The sequence below is a fragment of the Solenopsis invicta genome, chromosome 8 (genome assembly GCF_016802725.1).
Source record: "Solenopsis invicta isolate M01_SB chromosome 8, UNIL_Sinv_3.0, whole genome shotgun sequence".
Lineage (NCBI taxonomy): Eukaryota > Metazoa > Arthropoda > Insecta > Hymenoptera > Formicidae > Solenopsis > Solenopsis invicta.
In genome coordinates, this window is record NC_052671.1 from 18,626,272 (window position 1) to 18,653,361 (window position 27,090).

At 32.1% G+C, this 27,090-nt stretch overlaps 3 protein-coding genes across 5 annotated transcripts; 2 read left to right on the forward strand and 1 right to left on the reverse strand.

Moving 5' to 3' along the window:
• The first annotated feature begins 2,584 nt into the window (after positions 1–2,584).
• LOC105201344 (exocyst complex component 5) lies at positions 2,585–14,779 on the forward strand. Its single transcript, XM_026139398.2, has 6 exons — positions 2,585–2,914; positions 3,163–3,603; positions 7,992–8,569; positions 11,038–11,526; positions 11,610–12,117; positions 14,562–14,779. The coding sequence occupies exons 1-6, from the start codon at positions 2,882–2,884 to the stop codon at positions 14,658–14,660; spliced, it is 2,148 nt and encodes a 715-aa protein (XP_025995183.1). The 5' UTR covers positions 2,585–2,881; the 3' UTR covers positions 14,661–14,779.
• Positions 8,576–10,643, forward strand: LOC113004855. Of its 2 annotated transcripts, none has more exons than XM_026139399.2 (2): positions 8,576–9,303; positions 9,436–10,643. In XM_026139399.2, the coding sequence occupies exon 2, from the start codon at positions 9,532–9,534 to the stop codon at positions 9,970–9,972; it is 441 nt and encodes a 146-aa protein (XP_025995184.1). In that variant the 5' UTR covers positions 8,576–9,303; positions 9,436–9,531; the 3' UTR covers positions 9,973–10,643. The 2 variants fall into 2 exon arrangements, with proteins under 2 accessions (XP_025995184.1, XP_025995185.1); XM_026139400.2 differs by having other exon boundaries at positions 9,439–10,643.
• A 535-nt stretch (positions 14,780–15,314) lies between the features above and the next one.
• On the reverse strand, positions 15,315–19,072 carry LOC105201343 (protein arginine N-methyltransferase 1). Of its 2 annotated transcripts, none has more exons than XM_011169326.3 (2): positions 18,924–19,072; positions 15,315–16,976 (listed from the first exon to the last, which is right to left on the reverse strand). In XM_011169326.3, the coding sequence occupies exons 1-2, from the start codon at positions 18,987–18,989 to the stop codon at positions 15,891–15,893; spliced, it is 1,152 nt and encodes a 383-aa protein (XP_011167628.1). In that variant the 5' UTR covers positions 18,990–19,072; the 3' UTR covers positions 15,315–15,890. The 2 variants fall into 2 exon arrangements, with proteins under 2 accessions (XP_011167628.1, XP_011167629.1); XM_011169327.2 differs by lacking the exon at positions 18,924–19,072 and adding an exon at positions 18,408–18,551.
• Between the last annotated feature and the right edge of the window lie 8,018 nt (positions 19,073–27,090).

The window sequence follows — 27,090 nt, forward strand, 5'->3', positions numbered from 1 at the left end:
TCTATATTTAATTATCTTGATTCATATTGTACCAGCTTAATATACTATTCATTAAATTTATTACCGAAATTAAGATAATTCAATAGAAAGTTACTAAATATTACGCGTATCAAGTATTCGGTGTAAACAAAGCCACAGCCGTTGGAGCCGCATTGACAACGGATTTTAGTGTTTGTTCCGCGAATTTTTCCTTCTTGTATTACATGGAGCACGATTTGCGCGGAAAAGCGGAACGGAATGGTGAAAACTAGACATTTGTATTTGTTTTTTAAAATAATATTCATTTAATTTATTACAATTTTTAATAATATATTTACCTTTTCAGCTTATTTATTAAATACAATCATTAATTAACACCGTTAAAAATTAATAATTTATAATTCCCCGTTCTGCTTTTCCGCTCGAAATATGCCTCATGTAAGGGAGAATTCACACCTTGGCGGAAAAGCAGAAAGCAGAGAGCCAATCAGAACTCGCGCTGGTAGTAAGCAGGTACAGTCTGTAGCAGAATATTGAAACTATATACTACCAGCGCAAGTTTTAATTGGCTCTCTGCTTTCTGCTTTTCCGCCAAGGTGTGAATTCTCCCTAATACAAAGCATCCAAAACAGATGGAACAGAAGGCGCGGAAATGCGGGAATCTGTAAAGCCCATATTAGACTACGCATTGAAGATTAATATTGAAGATTAAAGATTGAAATTTGACCAATCAAAACAAGGAAATTTTAACCCCTTTTATTTTGATTGGCCAAAGCTCAATCTTTAATCTTCAATCTTCAATTTTCAATGCGTAGTCTGATACGGGCTTAAGTCTAGTTATTTTTGTCTTGCGCGTTTCCGCGTTTTCGCGCTTCATGTAAAATCACCCTGAGCTGTGTTCAGATTCCTCACCTGGGTGCACCATGATATTTTATCTTTGTTGTTTACCAAATGTTAAACAAACATAGAATGATGTCTGGGTGCACCCTGGTGGGGAATCTGAACGCAGCCCTGAGAGAGAACACCCTCTCTTGCCTAAAGTAGCCATTTGTTTTCTGTTCCTGAACTCCCTGAATTAGTGTGCACTTAGGCCCAGTTTCACAACTTTGGGTTTAACCCGAGCTTAGTTGAACTACCGTCAAGTTTAACGCCACGGTTAAACTTCTATCGCGTTTCACAACCAGATTTTAACTCTAGGTTACGTAAACCTATAATCTATGCGAAGAAACTTCAACAGACTTATCTTTCTTCTAGACCAAGTAGTGTGATTGGTTGTTACCGAAGAGTAGGGAATGAGATATTACAGGTTCTATACACCAAGGTAAAAAATAATGAACAAATTTAAAAGTTTTAAGGTTTTCTTCTTACATGTTTCCAAATCAGTTTGAACTAAACAATTAAATTCAATTGTTACTGTAAAAATTTACACTTTATTAAGTACATTAAACATTGGAACACTAATTAGAAAAAAATTTCTCATAAAATAAAGAACAATAGATTAGAATAAAAGACAAAATTGAGTTTTGAAAAAAATAAATAAATCTAAAAGACAGCCACTCGAAATAAAAAAAAAATTGTTCTTTGGAAAAACACATATATGGTCATCGTAATTATAGTATGTAATCTATAAGTACTAATTTAATAATATTACAAAACTATTTTTACTGTTCTGTTTTATGAGAAATTTCTTCTTTGATTTCTCTTAAGACTGCAGTAACAGATTCCTTGGTTAAGCGAAATCGAGCATAAAAATCAATGTCATCAAATTCTTCAAAATATGACGGTCGTCTTCTAATTATTCTCGGGCGTCGATTTATTATTTGCACAAAATCTTCATCGTCAGATGACGATAACATATATTCCAGAGCCATATCTTGCAACATAACCTTTTTACAATTCCGTGGAGATATCAGCCATGAAGTACAATTTTCGAAAGATTACTGAAAGCAGTGGCGCTGCAGTATTAAACCTCGGTTATCTACCTTAAACGCCCGAATTTCGCCGTTCAACTTTAACCGCAGTTTAACAACGTTAACCGAGGTTTAAGACAGTTGTGGGACACAATATTTACCGTAAACCAAGTTTAAAGGTTTAAACTCCGGTTAAACTAAGTTGTGAAACTGGCCCTTAAAGTGAAATAGATATATATTTGAAAGTTAGTGAAAACAAGAAGGAACGTACCAGTGCAGTCTAGTGCAGGAATAGAAAACAAGCCTTAGGACTTTATGTTCCATCCCTGTATTCCTAATAGCGTTTTTCATTGGGAAAACTAGTGCGTAGAGTCCTATATAAAGAGAGAAGCGACATTGATGTCCGAAGCTCTGATTGGTAATCTGATTGATACTTGATTGTTAAGCGAGCAACCATATTGTGACCACAGCTGTTTGTAGAATGATACGAATGATGTTCGATGACGTTAGAGCGGTCCCAAAATGGTGGTGGAGGACTCAATTGGATACTGAAGGTTGTGGTGGGGGTTCGATGTCGCTTCTCTCTTTATATAGGACTCTACTAGTGCGCACTGAGTGTGCATTCACCGCCACTCGCCGCTGGCAATTGGACGTTTTGGTTCGCGCGATGACGGTGCTAACGGAAACGCCCAATTACCTGCAGCAAGTGCACATTCAGTGCGCACTAGTTTTCTCAATGAAAAACGCTATAAGTTCGTTGTCTAGTCCGAGTAAATAATGGAATATACCTGTCAGTTTTATGTGGAGCATGTTTTTGTAATCTAAAAAATGCAAAACTGTATCGATAAATTAAAAATGAATGTATCGACTCAATGAACAAACAACGATTGTCGTGTTTTCACAACTCCTGTGAGCTTTTTTGGACTGATCGAGTGTTATAGTTTAACCTAATTTTATTTTCATGCTGCTCCGCAAGAATAAACCGTTTCAAAATGATGCAACAATATATGAAGGAATTAGAACAGGTTTCGATTGATCTTTTTTTCTTTTTATTAAGTGATTGTTTCATCATGTAATCGATACTTTAATATATTAGTCATTAAATTTGTATTGTCAATCTTGTATTATAATTAAATGTATCACATTAACTTATACAAGGAGGATTAGTTGCTTTAATAAATTTTATTTTATGCTATATAATTTAAAAATTTCTATGCAATGCTGTATTTGAAGCTGACAGACCATTTATAAACAGATTATAACTGTTTTGTAGGATCCATTTGACCCTGAAGAATTTGTTGAGAGATTAGCATGGAGAACTGTCAATGACACTAAAGATGGTGGGAAGACTTTTTTTGATCCAGTCATCGTCCATGAAACTTTTTTGCAAGCAATTAAAGACTTACAGATTCTGCAAGAACGTCAGCAAAAAAAATGTGATAAATTAGAGGCTGCACTGAAAGAAGAAGAAGCTAGACACACATTTGAGATATTAGAGTTACAGGAGAGAAATAGACATTCTATTGATTTATTTCATCAGTTAGATGAGAGGATAAATCTTGTAGCTACTAAAGTCTTGCATCTGGGAGATCAGTTGGAAAGTGTTAATACACCAAGGGCAAGAGCAGTTGAAGCTCAGAAATTGATGAGACACTTCTCAGAATTTTTAAGCCCTGGTCCATTGACGGATCCAATTTTTACAGATAAGGCCTCGGTAGAGATTATTAAGATAATTAAGAGAATATTATAATCTAGAGCATAGGCTTGTTTTCTATTTTTGCACTAGACTGCACTGGAACGTTCCTTCTTGTTTTCGCTAATTTTCAAACATCTACCTATTTCATTTTAAGTGTACACTAATCCAGGGAGTTCAGGAACAGAAAACAAATGGCATGAATACCCAATATCTGACTCTTGTAGCTTGTCAGTCTGGCTCACAACTGTATTCCAAGAATATAAAATTTAGTCTACAGTAGAATTTTGTAATAGGATACAAAATCCTTTCTACACTGCTAAATCAGGCTTGTTCAAAACCTGGCTCATGAAATAGCCCTTTGGGCTAATCTACAATATACTTTTTATTTCCTGTTCCTTGTTTTTTGCCTCTTCATGCATTGTTTTATTAAAATGGGCAAGATAGAAGTTGACAAACGCCAGAAGAAACAAGAAACAAAATTGTTGATAAAAAGGCAAAAAGCAAAACACAAGCAAAGAGCATACTGTAGATTAGTCTTTTTATTGTTGCCTTGATAAATCGAAATAGAGTAAATAAAAAAAGGATAGGATACTAGACTACATTAGAGATAGGTAATTTTTGGCATGAATCAGGTATAATAACCAAAGTGTATAAAAATGTTTTTGCATGTTTGATCTTGATGGGATAAGAGTGGCTACCCATTTTGCTATCATTTACTTGGTTGATACCATATTATATCTAGCAATAAAGGGTATTGATTTTTAATTTTTGGTAGCTTGAAAATACATGCCAAATATAACACAAATAGATAAAAATAACATATTTTACATATCTGTTTCATGTTAAATTTATCTTAAAATCGTTATTTTAATTAAAATAGATAAAAACAACTTTATATATATATATATATCATGATTAATTTATCTATATATATATATATATATATATATATATATATATATAGATAAATTAATCATATATATATATATATATATATATATATATATCATGATTAATTTATCTTAGACTCAGTACTTTAATAAAAATTAGCTTATAAGTATATACTTAAATTATCAATTTTTTTGGTTATGGACTAACAAATTTTTATGTTTAAACAAATACGTTTTAAAACTCATGTTTTATTTTTTATGTTTGTTCGATTCACGTTAGAGTAAAAAAATGATTTTTAACAGTATTGAATTTGCCTGTATGAAAAAGAATTAGTACATTTTAGCATTATAGTTGTGATACAGAATATAAGTTCCACCTTTATCAATAACAACTTTGATACGTGTATCTAACAATCGCCAAAAATCGTTTATTAGTCGATTTGCGGTCAAAATTTGAAATTTGACGCTTCGAAGAAATTAGTTAGGTATCTGTGACCTAGAGTGTGAAAAAGTTATTTATTTTAAAATATTTAAAAAAAAACTATTGCACATATTCTTCTACGTTTTCACATTTCTACATGTATAAATTAGATTGAAACAAAAGTTCGTTTTTTAAGTGAAATTAACCCTTATGATACCATGCTCAAAACTGTGTCTCATTCCTACCACCCTAGGTATTTTGAATCTGTTTATTTTTTCACCTATTTAAAATAGTTAAAAAATTTTTTTTTAAATTCACAAATATACTTTTAGTTTTCTAGAATAAATATTGAAACTTTATTTTGGAAAATAAAATGTATAGGATATAATAACTGAAGTAATCATAAGTTGAGTAAAAGTGAGGACTCGGTCGGACACGAATTATCCAGGATAGTAGGAAAAAAATTAAAAGATAAACTACTCTGGCCGAGGTAATATTTTTTGCAATAAATTTCTTTACAGTTTTCTTTACAGAATAAGGGGGGGGGGAGTCGCAAAGATGCGTGTAAACATCGAAATTATTAAATTGACTAGCAATTTAATTTTCGTGATATAGCATGTCTAGATTCTTCTTAAAAGCTGTGTTTTAAGACCGGCAAATATGCAATGCGCAGTTTAGGAAATCTTGTAAATGTTTGTAAATTTACTCAGAAAATATTGAGCACTAAGATCTGCTTTCGATCAGTATAGCTATTTTCGTTATTCAAAGATAATATTTTGATATTTATAGATTTTTTCAATCACATGTGTTATGAATTTTTGTTCCAATCTAATATTTAGTAAATATCTACAAATTTTGGTACGTCTAAAAGTGTATTAGTTTTTATATTACCTAAATTTGAAACTAAATGCCAAAAAAAAACAATGATTACCAACAATTTACATAATTGTTGGCAACTTCTTAGCTTATAACTGATACAACAAATTCAAAAAATCTTTTTAAAATTTGTGAAAATTAAAAAAAATATATATTTATTTTCAAACTGCATTTTTACAGTTTGCAATTTTTTTATTTATCCTAGTTCAAACTATAAACTACTTATAAATTATTAAGTAAAAGGTTTAGAAAATTTTTGTTGAGTTAAAAAGTTGTGGTCTATGCTTTGACGCATTTATTTGTACAATATATATTTAGTAAATGTCCATAAATTTTGATATGATTAAAAGTTATGTTACGTAAATTTAAAAACATTTTTTTAATGATGTGTTGATGGTTGCAGTCATGCAACTAAAAACAAAAAGTTTAAAAAGATTTTTAGTTATTCCGAGTGTGGCTTATAGACTGAATTAGGACAAAATAAAAAATAATGCAACTTGTTAAAATAGCCTACTTTTAAAAAACAAACATCTATTTTTTTTTAAATTATAAAAAAATTTTTGTTTTAATTAAGTTGAGAGGTTGCTAGTAATCATGTCAACTGACACATTTAAAATTTTAATGAAATAAAATATTTGAATTTTTAACACTTATGAAAAAAATAATGTATAGATATCGTAAATATTCTAATTCACATGATAAACAGATATGTACTTTGTATATACGGGGCATTATTTATGAAGTGATCCACCCCCCCCCAAAAAAAAAGTTTTTGTCGTCTAACTTCAAACGCCGGTAACTTCCAGTAGACTATTCCGATTTTAAAAAACCAGTAAAAGTTTCGAAAGCTCTTTTTACGCTTTTTAATCTTATGAAATCAGATTTTTTAAAAAGTCAAAACTTATGTAAGATTTTTGAAAAACAAAAATAAAAATCATTTTTTCTCAAATTTAGACAACTTCGATTTTCTTCGCAAATATCTTAAAAAAAAAAAGTAAAAATCTACTTTAAAATGAGACTATGATCAAGATGGGCAGCCTTTTAGTTTTCAAGATATAGGACCGAGCGCGTCATCCACGGTACAGGTCTTTCATACAGCTTTTTCATATATATATATATGAAAGCTGTACCGTGGTTGATGCGCTCGGTCCTATATCTTGAAAACTAAAAGGCTGCCTATCTTGATCATAGTCTCATTTTAAAGTAGATTTCTACTTTTTTTTTAAGATATTTGCGAAGAAAATCGAAGTTGTCTAAATTTGAGAAAAACCGATTTTTATTTTTGTTTTTCAAAAATCTTACATAAGTTTTGATTTTTCAAAGAATCTGATTTCATAAGATTAAAGGGCGTAAAAAGAGCTTTTAAAACCTCTAATGATTTTTTTAAATTGGAATAGTCTACTGGAAGTTATCGTTGTCTGAAGTTAGACGCCAAGAACTTTTTTTTTGGGGGGGGGGGGATTGGATTACTTCATAAATAATGGCCCATACATAGTTTATAGATGTGTGAACAGTATGAATTTGAATCATAGTGAGTATGTAGATAACTAAATATGTACAAATATGGACACATATAAAAGCGTAGAAGAACATGTACAGCAGTTTTATTTAAAAAATGTTTCAAAGATAGACCACTTTTTTCATGTTCCAAATTTGAATATTCTTTTACATTAAGAGTTTTCTACTTAATCTGTATGTGCTGATTCTATTAGGTTTTTAAAATCTTTAAAGAAATGGGTAAATAAATTTCAAAATTATTTTTTGTTTCTTATTTATTATTGTTTGTAAATTAAATATTTAATTTTTTTCAATAAAAAATATCAATAATTTATTAATAATAGATCCATTTGACTTCTGCATGGTTCACTGATGACCATAATTCCAGATCATCAGTTCATTGAAATTAAAACGTTATTTTATTCATAACATTTGCGGCCATTATTGGAATTAGAATTAATTTGATCACTGAACATTTTATATTTTTGGGGGACTCGAAAATATAAAAAAGAGAAATTGGACTTTTTGTAAAAAAGTGCTATTTATTTATTGAACAAAATAAAAAATTCTAATAATAGTTTTTGAAACAAAATTCTTAAAAATCTAAAAAAATCAGCATAAAGTAGAGAATGATAAGTAGAAAACTCATAAAGTAGAAAACGATATAGCAAATAATATAAAAATAAAAGCGAGACCAAAATTTATTCAATTCTTTGTTACAGTTGAATGATGCTGCGGATGTGATACAGAAACTCCATCTCATAGCCCAAGAACTCCCTTCTGAGAAATTTGAACATGCCAAGAGAAAAATTGATGTCAAGTACGATGAAATAGAGCGGAATTTGATTGAGGAATTCGTAAGAGCGCATAACAGGGAAGATGCGCCACGTATGAGAGAATTGGCGAGCACCCTGGCACATTTCAAGGGCTATTCCCAATGTATCGACGCGTTCATAGAGCAAAGTCAGATGGGTTCCTTTGGTGGGAAAGACGTCTTTCAAGATGTCATACCTATGTGTACAAAGTATCACAAGCTTATGCAACAAGTGTTCTCTAATCCCGAACAAGTGATGGCCAAGTTTGTCTTAAACATATATCATCTGCGCCTTCAAAAGTATGCGGTGGCTAAATTAGCTGACAAAAACGATTCTGAAAAGTATCTCAGAAACTTGTATGATTTGTACACAAGGACAGTTAAGCTGTCTAATGATCTGAAGGTCTTCAATATGGGCGCTGATGAAACTTATCTTGCTAAACTTACTAGAAATATCTTTCAGAAATATTTAGAAACTTATATTAGGTAAAAGTTCAGAACAATAATAAATAATTCGGATTAGTAATAAACGAAAATATATAATAGCTTGTGTAAAACTTAACAAATTAATGAATGTAGAAGGTCTATAAAATGAACAAATTTTAGATGTCAAATTAATATAGAATAATAATAATAGAATTGTATATTTGTGTATACAAATTTTTGTTGTATTCTATTGTCACAACATTATTGCATCGATTTGTTTTAACTTTGTTAATCTTTAAACATATTCGAGCCATTTTCTAAAGCTCTTTTTTCGTATTATACATGCAAGACTCTACAAACAATGTGAGGAAGTAAGTGGGAGTAGACAATTTGGATTCAAGAATAGTTTTGGTGCTAGAAAGGCTAGTTTTAGCTTGCAGACCTTCGTCGAGAACTGCTACGATCAGAGGAAGGATGGATTTGTGTATTTTATGGACTATGAGAATGCTTTCGACAACATTCAGCATGATTTTCTGCTAAAATGTCTACAAGATCTGGGCCTAGATGATAAAGATGTGCGTATTATCGGAAATTTATACTGGAACCAAATAGCTGAGGTGCCTCCAAAACCTCAGAATTTGAACCGAAGAATTTGAAATCAAAAAGGAAATAAGGCAAGGTTGTATTCTTTCCCCAATGCCTTTCAATCTTTACGTCGAGAGAGCGTTTGGCGAGGTAGTATCAAATAGTACCTTGGGCGTAAAAGTAAATGGAGTTCCTATAAATAATATAAGGTATGTAGTTGATACGGCAATCCTGGCTGACGATGCCGATGATTTTCAATCTCTTCTAAACATTATTAACGACGCAAGTAACGCACTAGGTCTGATGATAAATGTAAGAAAAACCGAGTATATGATTATTAGCAGGTGCCTTTCCCAGCGCCCGACTGGATATAAATGATGAAGAAGTGGAGAGAGTCCATAAATTTATATATTTAGGATGTATCCTGAAACCTGGAAATGGAGATAAAGAGTAGGAGCTATAGACCAAGTCAGGATAATTTTCCAAAAACTCGACAGTTCCTTACTAATCATAAGCTTAATTTCAACCTTAGATATCGTATGATCAAGTGCTACATTTGGTCTGTCCTACTATATGAGATGAAAGCATGGATACTTAAAGTAACATTGATAAACAAACTGGAGGCTTTTAAGATATGGACTCTGCGCCGATCGCTAAGGATATCGTGGGTAGAAAGAACTAGTAACAAGAACGTCATTAGAAGAGTGGGGCTGGAAGACAGAGAATTGTTCAAGCACTTTAAAGGTAGAAAGATCGCTGATTTTGAGCATTTACTACGTGAAGAACGTTACAACTTTCTACAGCTGATTTTGGAGAGTAAAATTGAAGGAAGAAGAATCGGTCGCAAAAAGTTATGGCTATGGAACATACGATATTAGGTCGGACTGCATGAGTATGAGACTCTTCGCAATGTCGCATTGGAAAAGGGAAATATAGTCTAGTCAAGTCTAGTCTGGTTAACGATGAGTGAAGAACAAAAAACGCCTACGTAGATAAAAATCTGTATGGCATGCTAAGAAACATAGTCGAAATCTTTCTTCGATCGCTTACTGTAAAGATGTAATGAGGAAGAAGATTCAGGCTAGGTGTGAAAAAAAGATTGGAGTCCCCTCTATTAAGTGCTATGGTTGACAAACTTCATTGCTTAACTAAAATAAAATGGCACGGAAGTAAAGTTTTCAGAGAGATTTCAAAGATTCTATAATATGTTTAAGGGTTAATAATGACTTCTGTGTACACGTTATGTGATTTTATGTTTGAAACTTAGTCATTTTTATATTTTTCATTGATATAATTATTTTTATTTTATGTTCCATCGCGACTGATGAAGATTTAGTCAAGTTAAAACGTGCTGCAGTTTTTTTAAATAGATTAAACATATAACTCTATTAATGACATTTAAAATTTATTTTATTGGCCATCTACACTTATTTATTTGCAGGATTAGATAGGTTTTTTTTTAACCTAAGTTAGTGGCTTATATAAAAATTAATTACATTAAAAGTTGCGTTAAGATTAAATTAAATTGGAAATTAATATAAAGCATTGTTTATATTAAACTAAAATATTGTAATTTAAAAAAAATTAGATTATTATAAATAAGAAAATTACAATATGGATCATTAAATAAATTTAATATTTTATTTGTAAATTAAGTTTATATGAAATAACAAGGAAATATTGTTTTTTGTATCAAAGAATATATTTTTTCTTTTGCAGAAATAAATTTTTAACTTGGAAGAAAATTAATAAGTTAAAATTTTGTGTTTTAAAAATGATTAGTTAAAATTGAAAATTAAATAATTTAAACTAAGTTAAGTTAAAAATTGTTAACTTTTTAACTTCATGATTTAATTTATAATTTATCTTATACCAACCCTGTTTAATAATAATAATGTTGAAAATGGAACAGTTGACCAATTATTCATTATTGATTATTTTAGTATTGAAACAAAGGCATTTCGGGAAAAGTCAGCAACATTGCTCATAGAGTATTACGAATCGAAGAATCATCAGAAGAAACAATTACAAATGGGTGGTTTTCAAGAGCTACGTAGAGACTTGCAGGCTGTATTGGGTGCAAGAACGAATATAAACATTGCTCAAATAGAAGATTACGGAGGCGAGACGTTTCTATCGGAAGAATTGGCAATTGCAATACTACAAAGAAGCAAACTCGCTTTTCAAAGATGTCAATTACTTTCACAATCTGTTGACGTATCAGCAAATGCATTGCAGATCTTGGAGATATTATTGCAATATTTAATAAATGAGCATGTGGACTACGCATTGGAGTTGGGCTTACAAAGTGTACCGATACCAGAGAGCAGGACTCAACCAGAGATTCATTTCTTTAACGTGGTGCATCAGTGTAATGCAATTGTTCGACTATTGGAGGAACAATTCAACGATAGCGTATTACCTCTTGTTACGTATGCATGTTTTTTATTTGTTTAATATGCCTTTTTATAATAGCAATATAAGTTGGTAATATTGAAATATTGTCTTTTTTTAGTTCGACACCTAAACACGCCGATTGCTTGTTAAAGAAGAAAGCAGTGTTGGAGCAAATAGATGTAAAGTTGGACACCGGCTTAGATAGAAGCATAAACGCTATTGTAGGTTGGGTAAAAGTATATTTACAAAGCGAACAGAAAAAGACTGATTTTAAGCCAGAGACCGATGTGGATACCGTGAATACTGCAGCCTGTCTAGTGGTAGTGCAATACGTGAGCGGAATGATACGATTGATACGAAATACTTTGGATGGCAGGCATTTAGATACCGCTTTTAAAGAATTGGGAATCAGATTCCACAAAATCATTTACGATCATCTGCAGCAATTTCAGTTTAATTCTGCCGGTGCTATGTGCGCGATATGCGACATGAACGAATATCGTAAATGCATTAAAGAGCTTGAGATTGAATTTGTTACAAATCTCTTTGATACTCTACATGCTTTATGTAATTTGCTGTTGGTCAAGCCTGAAAATCTAAAACAAGTCTGTACGGGAGATCAATTGGTAAGTTGTAAGATAATTAATTTATAATTACAGAATATTTCATTTTAAGGCTCCTGTCTATTCGCCGCGGCCATATTGAAGTCGTAACATCATAAACGTGAAATGACACGTAATTTTATCGGACGTACCATTTGTAAATAAAGACAATTTGGATAAAACAGACTAATCGGATGGCTTTAAAACACTTGTAAAAATGGGTAAAGAATATCCTTTTTCCACCTAACAGTCAGTAAATAGTCGTAAAAAGCGCGTAAAGTGAAGCGTGTGTTTTCCTGCCTATTCAGGCAGGAAAACACACGGATAATTATTGAAAGGAGTGCTTTTATGTATAAAATTCAAACAAACTTTAATTACGGTCCATTTTTATGAATTTAGTAAATACGAGATAAGTCATATTTTCACAATGAAACACATAGAAGAGAAGAGGGTAAATGGCACTCATTTTCATTTTATTGAATAATTTTGTTTATAACTAATATTTTCTATTGAAACTTGAACGATTACATTTCGATTACAAAGTATTGTTTGACAGATTCTAGGTTCAAAGTAATGAGATATTTATTATTTAGGACGTGATTTATAAAAATCTAGTGCCCTGCATAATCGGTGACAGAAAAAAAGTGGTTATAATATGACTATCTATAAAAATAATTTTAAAAAATTAGTTTAAAAGAAGCACAGTATCTTGTTACAAAATTATGTATTTTTAATTTTCCATTGTTTAGAATTTTCCTGATATAGAATTTTCTTGCGTACAGAAACTGTAGAAATATCATTAGAAATTTAGTTAGAAATATCATCCCTGTGAAACACCAAGCATAAAATGATGTCTTTAATGTTTCTAGACACCGCTCTCTAGAATGACGATCAGTTTATCGAAGAAATATTTCGATATAAGAATTTTGCTTAAAAAGCCATATTAATAAAATTCCATGTTATTGTTTTTACTTTGTATAACTCGAAATCTGTATAGCCGAATAAAAAGGTAAATAATAAACACTCAAGTGTATGTACATTCGTGTAATAATACACTCAAGTTTAAGACTAATGAGGAAGTATGAGTAATTAAAGGTGTACCTTGAAAAAGTTTAGAAGTGCTCAAAAGTAAAAATGCCTTATAACAATTGTCACTTATCATGTATTGTCATACTAGCTGAAAAATGGCGGGCTATTAAATGAATAACTCCATAAGCAATTGTTGGAATACGTCACCTAATAACGGAGATAATAGGGCAACCATATTGTCGATAGTAGCCATAATACCCTCTTCTCCTCTAATAACAAAATGACATACACAACATCTCATCGTCAATATGTCACGTTTCACGCCTATTAGTTTTAATTTTGTCCGCGACGAAATCTCGCTACCGTCAACGCGGAGTTCTCGGCTGAGACGCCCAGGAGCCTTAAATGATATAAAAAGTATTTTCGAAAAAAATATTTCAAACATAGTCTGAAAACAGACAAATGATACAAGTAATTAAAAAAAATTTCAGGATTATGTAAAGGTCGTTAACATTTTTTCAAATAATTTTTTTTACATAATGATTCCTATAATTATATTCTGTACATAAAAATATTAAGACAAAACTACCGAAAAATCAGTAGTTTTTGACTAATAGTTGCTTTTAAAAAAAATTATGCAATTTACAATATGCAATTACATTTTTTTTTAAATCATGTATTTTCTTTACATCATCTTATTAATATGCGCATAAAAGTATATTAAGGTACAATCAAAAATCAATAATTTACAAAATATTTTATATCGAAATATAAAATATAAATCTTAAATATACATTCGTGAACTATTAATTTTTTAGTTATCTTTGCCTTAATATTTTTCTATATTATTGTTCTGTAGATAAAATTGTTGCCAAAAAATGAGTAGTTTACAAGATATATTTTATATTTCATGTGTAAAAAATGTCAGAATAAAATGACATCTCGTAAATTATTGTCTTTTGATAACTCTAATGTAATATTTTTATGTGCAGAATAATTACAAGAATCGCATTATGTAAAGATATACAATTCCCTGAAAAATAACGATAATTTAAAAATAAAGGATAATTACTAATTCCTATTCGACTGTGTTACTGCTGTGTTACGACCGGAATTAATTCGGCGCACATTCTGGTTGAATTTGAAGAAGTATATAAAATCACACGAATAAATATTAGCACTAAGACTTAGCTGCGACCGAAAAGAGGCTTTCTTACTATCATTGCGTTGTTACACTATCGGTCCAAAACATATTTGTAAAGGATAATTGTATCATTATTTGTCTCCCTCCAAATCATATAATTTTTGTTTGAAGCATTTTTTTTTAATTTTCGAAACATCCTATATAATATACATATAATTATGTCATTAATTAATACATGACCTTTTGTATTCAAAAAACATGTCAGAAATGTATATATTATTTTTTATCATTGCAGATGACGCTCGATCGTACTGTTCTACTCAACTTTATTCAATTAAGGACCGATTATAAGACACAAAAGTTAGCCAATTGTTTAAAAGGTATAACAACGTAGCGACACTTCTTGGACAAAAAAAAAGTACTTTATACTCGCAATCAGCCTACTTCTTAATAATTGTGAAATAGCTACAAAATATACGAAAATAATCATTAAATATTGTGATGTCATTTAAATATGCTTAGTTACCTTTTTGATCCGTTTACACCAACATAGATTAATAGCGACTTTGATTAGACGTGGTAGTGCTAATGCACATCGGTGCACTTTAAAGCAATAGTACGCAAATCGATGTAAAAACGTGTTTCATTTGAATACACACACACACACACGCGCGCGCGCGCGCGCGCGCGCCCTCACACGCATACATACATGGATTAAACCGCGACATTTTTAATTGATATACCTTTATTATACTATTTAGTAAAATATGTATTTTATTATTTGAGATATTTGCATTTTATTTTTATATTTAGATTAATGTACGATGGTTTTAATGTATATAAGTGTACACTAGTGTAGTCCAATCAAATTCGCTATAATCTTGAGCCTAAATACGATTTTTGACTTTAAGCTCATTCACTTCATCACGTTTACACCAATGTATAACATTTGCAGAAAATAGTATTCTTTAAAATAAATCTATTCTACTTGTTATTTTATTGACAAATCGTAATAAATGAACGTTAATTAGAGGTAAGACTACAAAGATTTCAAATTTAAACTGATCTTTTTAATCATTCCATAATTCTTTATAATAAGATTACACTAAAAGTTCGATAATATAAAAGAAAAACAAGGATGTAGAATTTTGGCGCACAATTATATATTTTATTGTACATCAGAGATATTAATTACAAGTGGTTTCTTTTAATATTACAATAAGATATCATCAAAACGTTCATGTTAAGAGACCTTTTTTACAAGTTATTGGATAAATTTGCTTTTAGTTGTGCGCGAAAATTCGCGTTTTATTTTTTATTACAATGTTTTGTCACTTATTTGAATTTAATATTATAAATATAATTATCCAGACATTTGCACGTTTACAGAAGAGAACGTCTATAAAAGTCATTATATTAAACGTCTAATTAGAAAGCATTCCATGCTTTTTAAAATTAAAGATCTGTCAAGATTGACAGCTTACATACCGTTGATAATACATGCTGTCTAAACGCGATGTTTTATAGGTTCATAATGTAGGAAATCGACTTCAGGCTTGATTATAAATGACTTTTTTTTATGAGTTACGAAAAGAGTGGAAAGTGATGCACACTCCACTGTGTATCAGCGCATACGATAGTTGTTAGTTTCGTGTACTTGGCACAGCTCCCCTTTGAAGTCTAGCTCGATGCTGAAATCCAGATCTCTGTAATTCCTGGCGTTGGGCCTCATCGAGAATACGCCGTATATCTCCTCTCCCTTCTTCACTGTCATGTATTCGTCAAAATAAAAGACGGTTTGTTTCCAATGTGTGTATGGCACTTCCGGTGCGGTACTGAAGCCAATTCGTTTGTGGCACTTAGTGAATTCGATGTTGAAGAATGTAACTAGAGCTTGGACATAGTCATTTCTGCGTACTTGAAGGGTAAACGGCGACGAAAACTCGAGATCAGCTTTTGTTACTGTGTAGAGGTCAACCTCTTTGATTAGGCATGCATTTGTAACGACCTGCTTCGGATCGACGACATCTACTAGTGGTTCGCTAATGGCCACTTTTCTTATGCTACTCATGTCGAAACCATACACGTCGTCCCACCAATTGATTTTCTCATCCTTATATTGTCTATCTTCGATTCCACAGATAAACAGAGTTGCTTTGTCAGGAAAAAGCATACCATCTTCGCGAAGCCATTTGTCTCTGGCAAATAGCACTGTGTCTAACATCGATTCATAAAATAAACAGTAGCCCATCCATTCAGATATTATTATATCGACCTTTTCTATTCCATCGGGCAATGAAACCTCTTCGACTTTCCCTTTAAGTATCGTTATAACGTTGGACAGGTTGTTTGCTTCTACTATTTTCTCTGCGTATTCAACGATATTAGAGCATTCAATACCAATGACTTTAGCCGCGCCAGCTTTAGCTGCAAACATGGAGAGAATGCCGGTGCCGCAACCGATATCAAGAACCGTTTTCCCTTTGAAGAGATGTTTATTATGATACATTGAGTTTCGATAAGTCACAGTGCGTACTTCATCTTTTAGCATTTCTTCATGTATTCCATAGTGAGCGTAGGAATCAAAGTAGTAGTCCCTCGAGGTCATATCGTCAACGGATACAGATTCCCTGCAGGATGGTACGCTGCTGGCATTCTTATTCATAGTAGTAGGCTCTGTCGCTATGTCCATGGATTCCATTTTTGATGTCTGTAATATTTACAAACATATTAAAAATTGATACTGTTTGAATAAGCTATTTAATTTTCAATTCATTGTGTGCTTGCAGTTTTTATTAAAATTGTGTAGTCAAAGTTTCAAATATCAGACTTTACAATCATATCAATAAAATACAATACTTTAAATCATGTTTAACACTTGTTTAATACTTTGTTTTAATAAGTACTTATTTTCAAAATATCTTGTTATTCTCAACATGAAAACAATTTATAACATCTTCTCAGTAAAATAAATCTATATAATCAAATGTAAATATATAATTATTAGTGTTCTTAATTTTCTGGAAAATAATTAATAATATTTAAAAAAAAATTTAGCTTTTTCTACTTTTTCCAAAAAATACAACTGTAATAATGACGGTGGATTTTACTAATACTTGTTAAAGCTCTTAAATGTTAAAAATTGGAATAACAATGGGAACATTATTTTAAAAGAAAAAAACTAATATAGTAAAGAAAAAACAAAACTGTTTTTTCCAAAATTTCTGTAAATTTTTTAGGCTAAAAACATGAATAATTATATATAGAACACATCCATATACATTTCTCTTATAATTGTATAATCTTGTATAATCTCTGTCCATATATATAACACAAATGAGAAAAATAATGAAAAAATAGATAAAATAATTTTTACATTATTAGATTATATTAAAATAATGGAGATGGCTTAATTTTGTAGATATATGTGCTGCACTGCTTAATCTATCACTGTGACAACAAAAACTTACACAATAAAAAATGTATTAAAATTAATAATTATGCATGTCCACTCAAATTTTTGTGTTAATTTAAGATATAAATATGTTAGAAAGTGATATAAATATTCTACAAAAGCTAAACACATTATATAGCAATTATTTGTTAGTGGGAAAAAATGTTAAATATTAATTTTATATAAAATATTCAAATAACATACTAAATTAATATTTGACTATATTAAATATTTAACACAAAAAAATTTTAACAAGAACCAATTTTAACAGAAATACAGAATGTTTTCTTCAGTAAAATTAACACCAGTAATATCGACACGCATTTTATTCATTTATCTTGAGTTTCAAAACTGCATTTTTTTATTATTTGTTCATATGCTTACAAATTGTTATTTTAACAATAAGGATGTTAAATATCAATTTAACATAAAATTGAATAACACAATTATATTATTTTAAATTAACACTTGGATAAAAATTAACACTGTTAAAATTCAGCACAAAAAATTTAATAACGATCGAATTTAAAACAAATACAAGATTTTTTACTGTGTAGTTTCAACAAAAAAAAAAATTGGTAAATCATATAGAGTAGTATAGGTTACCACTCCATTGTATAACGCACACATACACACACACGCTATGCAACTATTGTTTCTAAAGAAATTATTCATGCGGCAATTTACAATGCTGTTCATAAGTGCGACCAACGCTGGTTCTATGATCCAACGAATTTGCTCGCGCCGGCAGTAAAATACACGTGCCCGCCAAAACACAAATGGCGTCCCCACAAATGGAATCGAATGGCCAGTCGATACTCTGCCCGATGCACGCGCTATTCCGCTATACCGCTATAGTGTTTCCGCCGTTCTATATATCACGTCTGGCGAGAGCTACAAATCTCCTACGTCTTAACAATCGTTCGCTAACCAGACCGCTCGGCGTCCCCGTTCTCGAGAAAATCTCACGGAAAAACGTATCAAGGGAACGCGAGTCTATCCTCGACCATGCTTGTTCTGAGAGCTTTGGAGTATCTATACGTGATGCGACAGTATATCATGACAAAGCCGACGTTCCTAGTTGTATCATACTCCGGCGGCACGCGTCTAATACTTCCAGGCTGCATTAATGCGTCGACAACACCTCATTGAAACGCGAGTCTTTCGTTATTTTACCAAAATAACCCGTTCGATAAAACTCACCGAATTTTCCGTGGGACACACGCGACTCTGCTTGATTTCTACCGGCACTTCAGCACTCGTCGCCATTTTGGCTGCGTCACAGCAGACGACCGGATCATCGTTCAGGCTCGTCACTAGTGTAGGGGAGACGATTCATATCGATCTTCGTTACATGTAAATACAAATCTTTTCAAGAATATGACTACTGAGTTCTTTCATTTTACGCAAAACGCAAGCTGTGAGAAAAATATGAAATGAACATATTTTTAAATGTCGCAGAAAAATTTTATAATTTAATACAAAAATGTCTAAAGTTAAATATAAAAAAAAAATATATATATATAATTAGTAATTTTTATATGTTATCATAGATTTCTTTATCTGATTTCGAGAAATTGTCAAATAATAAAACATACAAATTTTCTATTTTTGAAAATAATAACAAAATTTGTATTTTTAAACTTTTATTATTTATTATTTTTGAATGCTTAGACCAGATTGCACCAACATGTTTTAGTTTTAAATGAGACTTAAATATGTGTCTATTTTTATTTATTTATTTAGAAAGAGAGATAAAGACAGATGCATACAATATGTTTAAGTCTTGCTAGTCAAAATACCATTAATAAAACCGGTTGAATTTATACATTAGGCTTGTTTTCTATTCCTGCACTAGACTGCACTGGAACGTTCTTTCTTGTTTTCACTAACTTTCAAATATATATCTATCCGTTTGTTTTCTGTTCCTGAATTCCCTGAATTAGTATGCACTTAAAATGAAATAGATATATATTTGAAAGTTAGTGAAAGCAAGAAGGAACGTTCCAGTGCAGTCTAGTGCAGGAATAGAAAACAAACCTTAGGCTTGTTTGCTGGAACGTTCCTTCTTGCTTTCACTAACTTTCAAATATATATCTATTTCATTTTAAGTGCACACTAATTCAGGGAGTTTAGGAGCAGAAAACAAACGGCTTATTTCACTTTAAGTGCACACTAATAGCGTTTTTCATTGAGAAAACTAGTGCGCACTGAATGTGCACTTGCTGCTGGTAATTGGGCGTTTCCGTTGGCACTGTCATCGCGCGAACCGAAACGTCCAATTGCCAGTGGCGAGTGCACACTCAGTGCGCACTAGTTTTCCCAATGAAAAACGCTATAATTCAGGGAGTTCTGGGGATCAATCATGTAATTTCACGTGGAACTTTTCACGTTTCACTTTTCATTTTTTCATTTTTCACTCATAGAGAGTTCACATGAATCTTTTCACGTACACCCAAGAACTTTGATTCTGTCCATGGGGAAATTTTCCAAACTGAGAAGTCGCTATCTTTCTACATACTTACAGTTCATGATTAACGTAACGACTAATAAGCTCCAGTCGTTTCATTAATCATGAACTGCAAGTATGTAGAAAGATAGCGACTTTTCAGTTTGGAAAATTTCCCTATGGACAGAATCAAAGTCCTTGGGTGTACAGCGATTATAGGCTTGTTTTCTATTCCTGCACTAGACTGCACTGGAACGTTCCTTCTTGTTTTCACTAACTTTCAAATATATCCGTTTGTTTTCTATTTCTGAACTCCCTGAATTAGTATACACTTAAAATGAAATAGATAGATGTTTAAAAATTAGCAAAAGCAAGAAGGAACGTTCCAGTACAATCTAGTGCAGGAAAAGAAAACAAGCCTTATTTCACTTTAAGTGCACACTAATTCAGGGAGTTCAGGAACAGAAAACAAACGGTATATATAGGTCTGTTCGAGTTGCTTGAAATCCCCAAAAATTTTTGCATTCGAGATGAGATAAATATATATTTGACCGTAAGAAAGAGAGAGACGACAAAGAAATTAATTCAAAAAGGGCAGCAACACGAACAGGCCTTATATCATTCTTACATTTCCAAATATAAAAATTTTTAAATAATTTTAATAGACAATAATTCCAAAAATAAAAGTTTTTTCTAGATGAAAGATAAAAAAGTAAAATATACATTTTTGACATAAAATAATAAATAAAATGTTTAAACCCGTAAAGTAATTTACACTTAGAAAAGCTATTAGAAACATTTTTTTCTTTTCTTTTCCGTCTCTTGAATCTGTATTTATATAAAAAAAATTCGTTGGATGGTTTGAATCTTAAGCTTTGTGTCTACAGGAGGCAGCAAGGCATGTTGCGAGGCGGAAGGCGGAAGTTGGTGCGGTAGCTAATAATAACTTCTGCTGCGCGAAAGGAGATAAATTCTATTCAACTTTGATTGGCCAGAGAAGAACCTGAAAGGTGCTAGCCTTTTTCTTATAATGCTAAAATTAGGGGTACCTCTACTACATGATTTTAGCACGGACTTGAACTATTTTTATTGACAGTGTCGCAAAATGGATGTAAGTTTAGTTCATATTCCAACCTAAATGGATGTGCGTCGTTAAGGCTATAACACACACCTTCCATAACCGTAACCATAATGGCTCTGGCAGACCAGCGCGATTTGCGACACGCGACGCGCGATTATCCAATAGGCGTTTACAATTTTTTGAAAAGACATACGCCTATTGGATAATCGCGCGTCGCGTGTCGCAAATCGCGCTGGTCTGCCAGAGCCATTACACTGTAGACTTGTTTTCTATTCCTGCACTAGACTGCCCTGGAACGTTCCTTCTTGCTTTCGCTAACTTTGAAACATCTATAGGCTTGTTTTCTATTCCTGCACTAGACTGCACTGGAACGTTTCTTCTTGCTTCCACTAACTTACAAATATATATCTATTTCATTTTAAGTGCACACTAATTCAGGGAGTTCAGGAACAGAAAACAAACGGTATCTATTTCATTTTAAGTGTACACTTATTTAGAGAGTTCAGGGGGTTGATCATGAAACTTTTTTCCTAAGGCGGAAACGTGAAAAGTGAAAAATTTCTCCATTAACTTCAATGGTAAAAATTTTCACTTTTCACGTTTCAGCCCTAGGGAAAAAGTTTCATGATTGACCCCCAGGAACAGAAAACAAACGGTGTGTCTCTGTGTGACACTGTGTCACATTGTGGCACTCTTGTTGGAAAGCATCCTCAAATTCCATGGGTGTATGTATAGTCGTGAGCTAAAAGGTTGCAACACATTTTCTTAAATGATTTTTTGAATGTAGACTTGCTCCTCAATCGGCAAACGTAATTGGTTGAATCCACAGGTAAGAACCAATTACGTTTGCCGTTCAATGAACAAGTCTACATTCCAAAAACCATCGAAGAAAATGTATTGCAACCTTTTAGCTTACGACTATACACCCAAGGACTTTGATTCTGTCCATGGGGAAATTTTTCATACTGAGAAGTCGCTATCTTTCTACATACTTACAGTTCATGATTAACGTAACGGGAGGGTCCCAGATGCGCACAGACCCGATCGGACACCACCAATCACGTAATCTAATCTAACCCAACCAACGGAAATACTCTAGGCATCGGCCGCTATAATTGGTGGTGTCCAATTGGGCCTGTGCACATCTGGGACCCTCCCAACGTAACTACCAATAAGCTCTAGTCGTTTCATTAATCATGAAATGCGAGTATGTAGAAAGTGGTGACTTCTCAGTTTGGAAAATTTTCCCATGGACAGAATTAAAGTCCTTGGGTGTACATTGGCTGAGCACGAGGTCTAATTTAACTCAGGCAATACGATACCTTAGAACATATAGACATGGAAGGAGAATACTTATTGTTCTCGAAAGAAAAATATGTCCAGAGGAAGTAAGAAAAAAATTTATAGTTGCTTCTCTCTCTTGTGAGTAACTGCTTAACAGTGCGCATGTGTAGCTTACGTTTGCTTGGCCGGTTTTATCCATGAAAATAGGTTAGGATTCTTTAAAGTTCCAAAGTTGTTAAACGTACTTTTTTGCGAACTGTCAAAAGTTAAACAATGGGCTTATTTTGCATTTTATGTGGTAAAAAAGACAAAAATATCTACATATATCTACATTGGTTGTGTTCCGATATTAACTGCCAGTACTGAAAATGTATAGTATATGTGACGTGAACTATAAATTTTCAGTACTGCCAGTAAAAACGGAACACAGCCATTTACAGATACGATGCTTGTATGCATCAAACTGGCGCGCATGCGCATTTTCGAGCAGTTACTCACAAGAGAGAGGCAACTATGAACATTCTCATTTCTGTTTAATTCTTTGAGATTAAATGTTACATATTTCATTGAAACTTTGTTAAATTAAGTACATCCACTTAGGTTAGAACAGAAAAATGTTTCAATAAAAATACACAGACACAGTATCACTTAAATTTTATTTAAAAAAGAATTAAAGATACCGCTATTTGGGTTTTACTTAAAAAATAAATGTACTATCACTTGCATTTTATTCGTTAAAAGTAGTACAACAGTTATTTCAAACAGCAATATATTCCCTTTATAATTGGCGCAATTTAAAGATTTCATACATTTTTTGGAAAAAATACATTTAGGTTGAATTAAAAAATAGTACCACTTGAGTTTTTAAAAAAAATTATAGATAAGGTGCTCGCGCACACACATAAATTGGCACCTTTTTTTTACCTCTTTTTGAAAAGGTAATTTTGTACTGATATACAATTCTTTAAATATATTGCCAAAATTAAGATAATTTAATAGAAAATTACTACCCACACAACACATGGACGTCCCCGGACGTCCAATACATGTTCACAAAAGTCCTTGTAATGTCCTAGTATCTCGTACGTCCATAGGACGTTCCAAAGATGTACGTCCGAAGGACATCCAGGTTTATCATAGTTGCAGTATGACGTTTGTAGGACATCCGCAGGACATATTTGGGATGATTCGTAATATTTAACATATTATGTATACATACATAATAAATATGCATTCAAAAATTGCGTTGTTCTTTATATTAAATAAGACATTTTGAAGATGTTCTAAGGGCGTCCTTTAATTGTCTAGCAGATATTGGTGGTACGTTCCGAAAAGGTCCGCTATATATATATATGTCAACGAAGTTGAGTATTTTTATTATCATCATTATCATTATTATTATAACACAAGAATTTTATAAATTATAAAATTATAAAGATAATTTTTCGTGTTAAAAAATATTTAACAAAAGATATATTTAACCATATATGAACATAAACTACAAATTTTGATAATATGAGAAGCTTTAATATACAGTATATAGCTTTTTAATAAAATATATTATTCGTTAATATTTAATATTTCATTATATATAATATTTAAATTATGTAATATTTAATACATATGTACCCTGCCTGCACCAAACGTAACAAGCACGTCGCTGTGACGTGCTAACTCGTCGCATGTTACGTCTCAGCGACGTCTCAACTGGTGTTTGAAACGTAATTGAGACGTCACTGAGACGTAACTAACATCTCCATTTCTGGTGACAGCGACGTTGTAATGACGTATATTTTGTGACTTATGCACTAATTGTGACCTGAAAATTATCGACGAATTTTGAAAAATTAAGATTGGTTTTTACTGCATTATGTACGTAAAATACTTGCTAGATAAAATGTATAATAGTTTTACACTGAGAGAAGAGAATGATTGCAATTACCATAATTCAACTGTAATTTATAGTGGTTTTGGGTGCGATCTATAAATTATAGTAATTCTGAATTATAATATTCTACTTTTCATGTATGGTTACATCTATTATGTTTATAATGGTTCTAAATATTGGAAGTTTAAAAAGGTTAGTTTTAATCACATAGTAAATTAAAACATCTTCCACTTGATTTCATTTTCAAGGGAATTCATCAGAAAAATTATTCTACTCTAATAGAACATCGGTGAAAAATCTTATAATGCTCCGCCTTTTATACCATTTACGTGTTTTCTTTCTTACGAGAAAACGCCATAACAGCCATCTAGTGACGGTTTCGTGTACTACTATACGCAGAGAAAGAAGTATTTGTGACTACAATTGCATGGTTAAGGAAATTATTATGAGAGATGCATCGGATAGTGATTTTTACCGGATAACCGGATACCTCGATAGTATTTCCCAACTGTACATTACTCTACATAACGTTTTCACAATTACGTGTTAAATTTAATTACATTAAATGAAAAACATCATTTTTAAAAAGTGAAATGTTATTTATCTTTAAAATATAAGTCATAATACAAAAGAAAATTCAGCAAACAGCTAATTAATTAAAACATTCAAATTATTTAGTTACGTCGCAGCGACGTGCACAAGACGTATCATATTTTCTGCGACTTTGTGATCAAAACAGCACGTCTCTGTTACGTCCGGTGCAGGCAGGGGTATAATACTATAACGATTAATTTAATATGCTATTTAATGGCTATTTTATTTGTGAGGAAAATCCTATTCAAAATATAAATAAATAATAACGTATATTATATCAAGTAAAATTTTTCTGAGAAAAAACGTTTTGGAACGTAAACTTAAAATATAAAGAAGTAATTATACATCTAGCAACAAGGTATATATATTTGATTTACAAAATCATATCTGTTTACATGATTCTGATAATCAAATACATGTATACATTAAAATTCGATTTAATTATAATTTATGAAATCCTGTAATTTTGGATTGAAATGAATTTAACAAGTGAGTGCTGGCACCACCGCTAGGCGGCCACGCCGCGAGAGATCTTCTCGTGAGTCGAATGTGGCCACGGGCGTTATATTTAGGCGCCACCGCGGCCGATTCCCCAGCTCATAACTTCAGTAAGACTTTTAGGAGCTGCTTGTTGTAACCTCGAGACGAATACTCTCTCTCAGTCTTTTCAAATGTGACGTGTGCGTGGAACGCTGTTCCACATAAATTTTTATAATTTTTACATGTAAATAACAATTTGTATTGTTATTTAATCTTGTACAAAAATTAAATATTTAATACAAATTTAATCTTTTTTTAGTCCTTTTTAACGAAAAGGATACAAGAAATATTTTTTTGTAAATTAAACATTTATATTAATGTATTCTGTTTTAATAAATCTATTTGGGTTCCGATTTTATAATATTTTCAATCTGTCTTAACACCATATTTTCGGTGCAGAAATCTCGAACGATTCGGAATACTTTTTTTTTAAATCGGTTTTAATCAAACAACCAATCAAACTTAGTAGACAGAGAACGAACGTTCTTCGTATTGTCTGCCTCTCACTCTATGTGTCCTTCTACCCCCACCACGATCATCAGCAGTCCATTCTGTATGTCGATGATTGTACAGTGCGTTGCATTGATGCCTGGGGTACCGATTTTAGAGACCACGTTTCTTTCTTGATTATTTTTATGTTCATGACTGAATGCTGCGGTGATTGTTGACAGCAGCATTTGCTCATGAACGTAAAAATAACTAAGAAAGAAACGTGGTCCTTAAAATCGGTACCCCAGGCATCAATGCAACGCACTGTACTTAGAACATATAGGCCTAGTTTACACGGGTCCCAGATGCGCACAAGCCCAATTGGACACCACCAATTATACCGGCCGATGCCTAGAGTATTTCCGTTGGTTGGGTTAAATTAGATTACGTGATTGGTGGTGTCCGATCGGGTTTGTGCGCATCTGGGACCCTCCCGTTTACACCGAGTACTTGATACACGTACCACAGTATAAAAAAGAACAGTAGGTCGACTCGATGTCGGCACCTTTGATATGATGACTACAAAATCGCCATGTTGCTGGTTGTGCATAGATCCAATAGCCTTTGCGAGCATAGTGGTTTAACTTAACCTGTAGCGGAATTCTGTAACTCCTTAGCGACAATTCGGTATCGTTACAGCGTCGTTGCGCAGATATTATACATGGTAGAAAAGCTGCGCGACGACACGTAACGATATCCCTAGCTGTCGTTAAAAGTTACAGAATACGGCCCCTGGGGGTCAATCATGTAATTTCACGTGGAACTTTTCACGTTTCACTTTTCACTTTTCACTTTTCATTTTTCATTTTTCACTCATAGAGAGTTCACGTGAATCTTTTCACGCACAGCGATTATGTATGAATAATGCGCAGAAGTTTAGTTTGCGAAGTTTAGGTTCCGAAATTCACTATTAGAGGCTCTGTCAACTATCAAGCGATCGTGAAAAAGGTTTCTACCTGCTTTTACAGTATAACTTTTACTGTAAAAATTTTATTACATAAAAAAAAATTGTAAAAAAATATTCATAAATAAATAGCAATATTTT

Excerpts from the sequence above, each read along its gene's own strand:
- LOC105201343 (XM_011169326.3), bottom strand. The coding sequence starts at position 18,989 with ATGGCGACGAGTGCTGAAGTGCCGGTAGAAATCAAGCAGAGTCGCGTG. Across the intron at positions 16,977-18,923 it reads TGTGTCCCACGGAAAATTCG|ACATCAAAAATGGAATCCAT; the intron begins GTGAGTTTTATC and ends TAAATATTACAG.
- LOC105201344 (XM_026139398.2), top strand. The coding sequence starts at position 2,882 with ATGATGCAACAATATATGAAGGAATTAGAACAG. Across the intron at positions 3,604-7,991 it reads TTTTTACAGATAAGGCCTCG|TTGAATGATGCTGCGGATGT; the intron begins GTAGAGATTATT and ends TCTTTGTTACAG. Across the intron at positions 11,527-11,609 it reads AGCGTATTACCTCTTGTTAC|TTCGACACCTAAACACGCCG; the intron begins GTATGCATGTTT and ends GTCTTTTTTTAG.
- LOC113004855 (XM_026139399.2), top strand. The coding sequence starts at position 9,532 with ATGGAGATAAAGAGTAGGAGCTATAGACCAAGTCAGGATAATTTTCCA.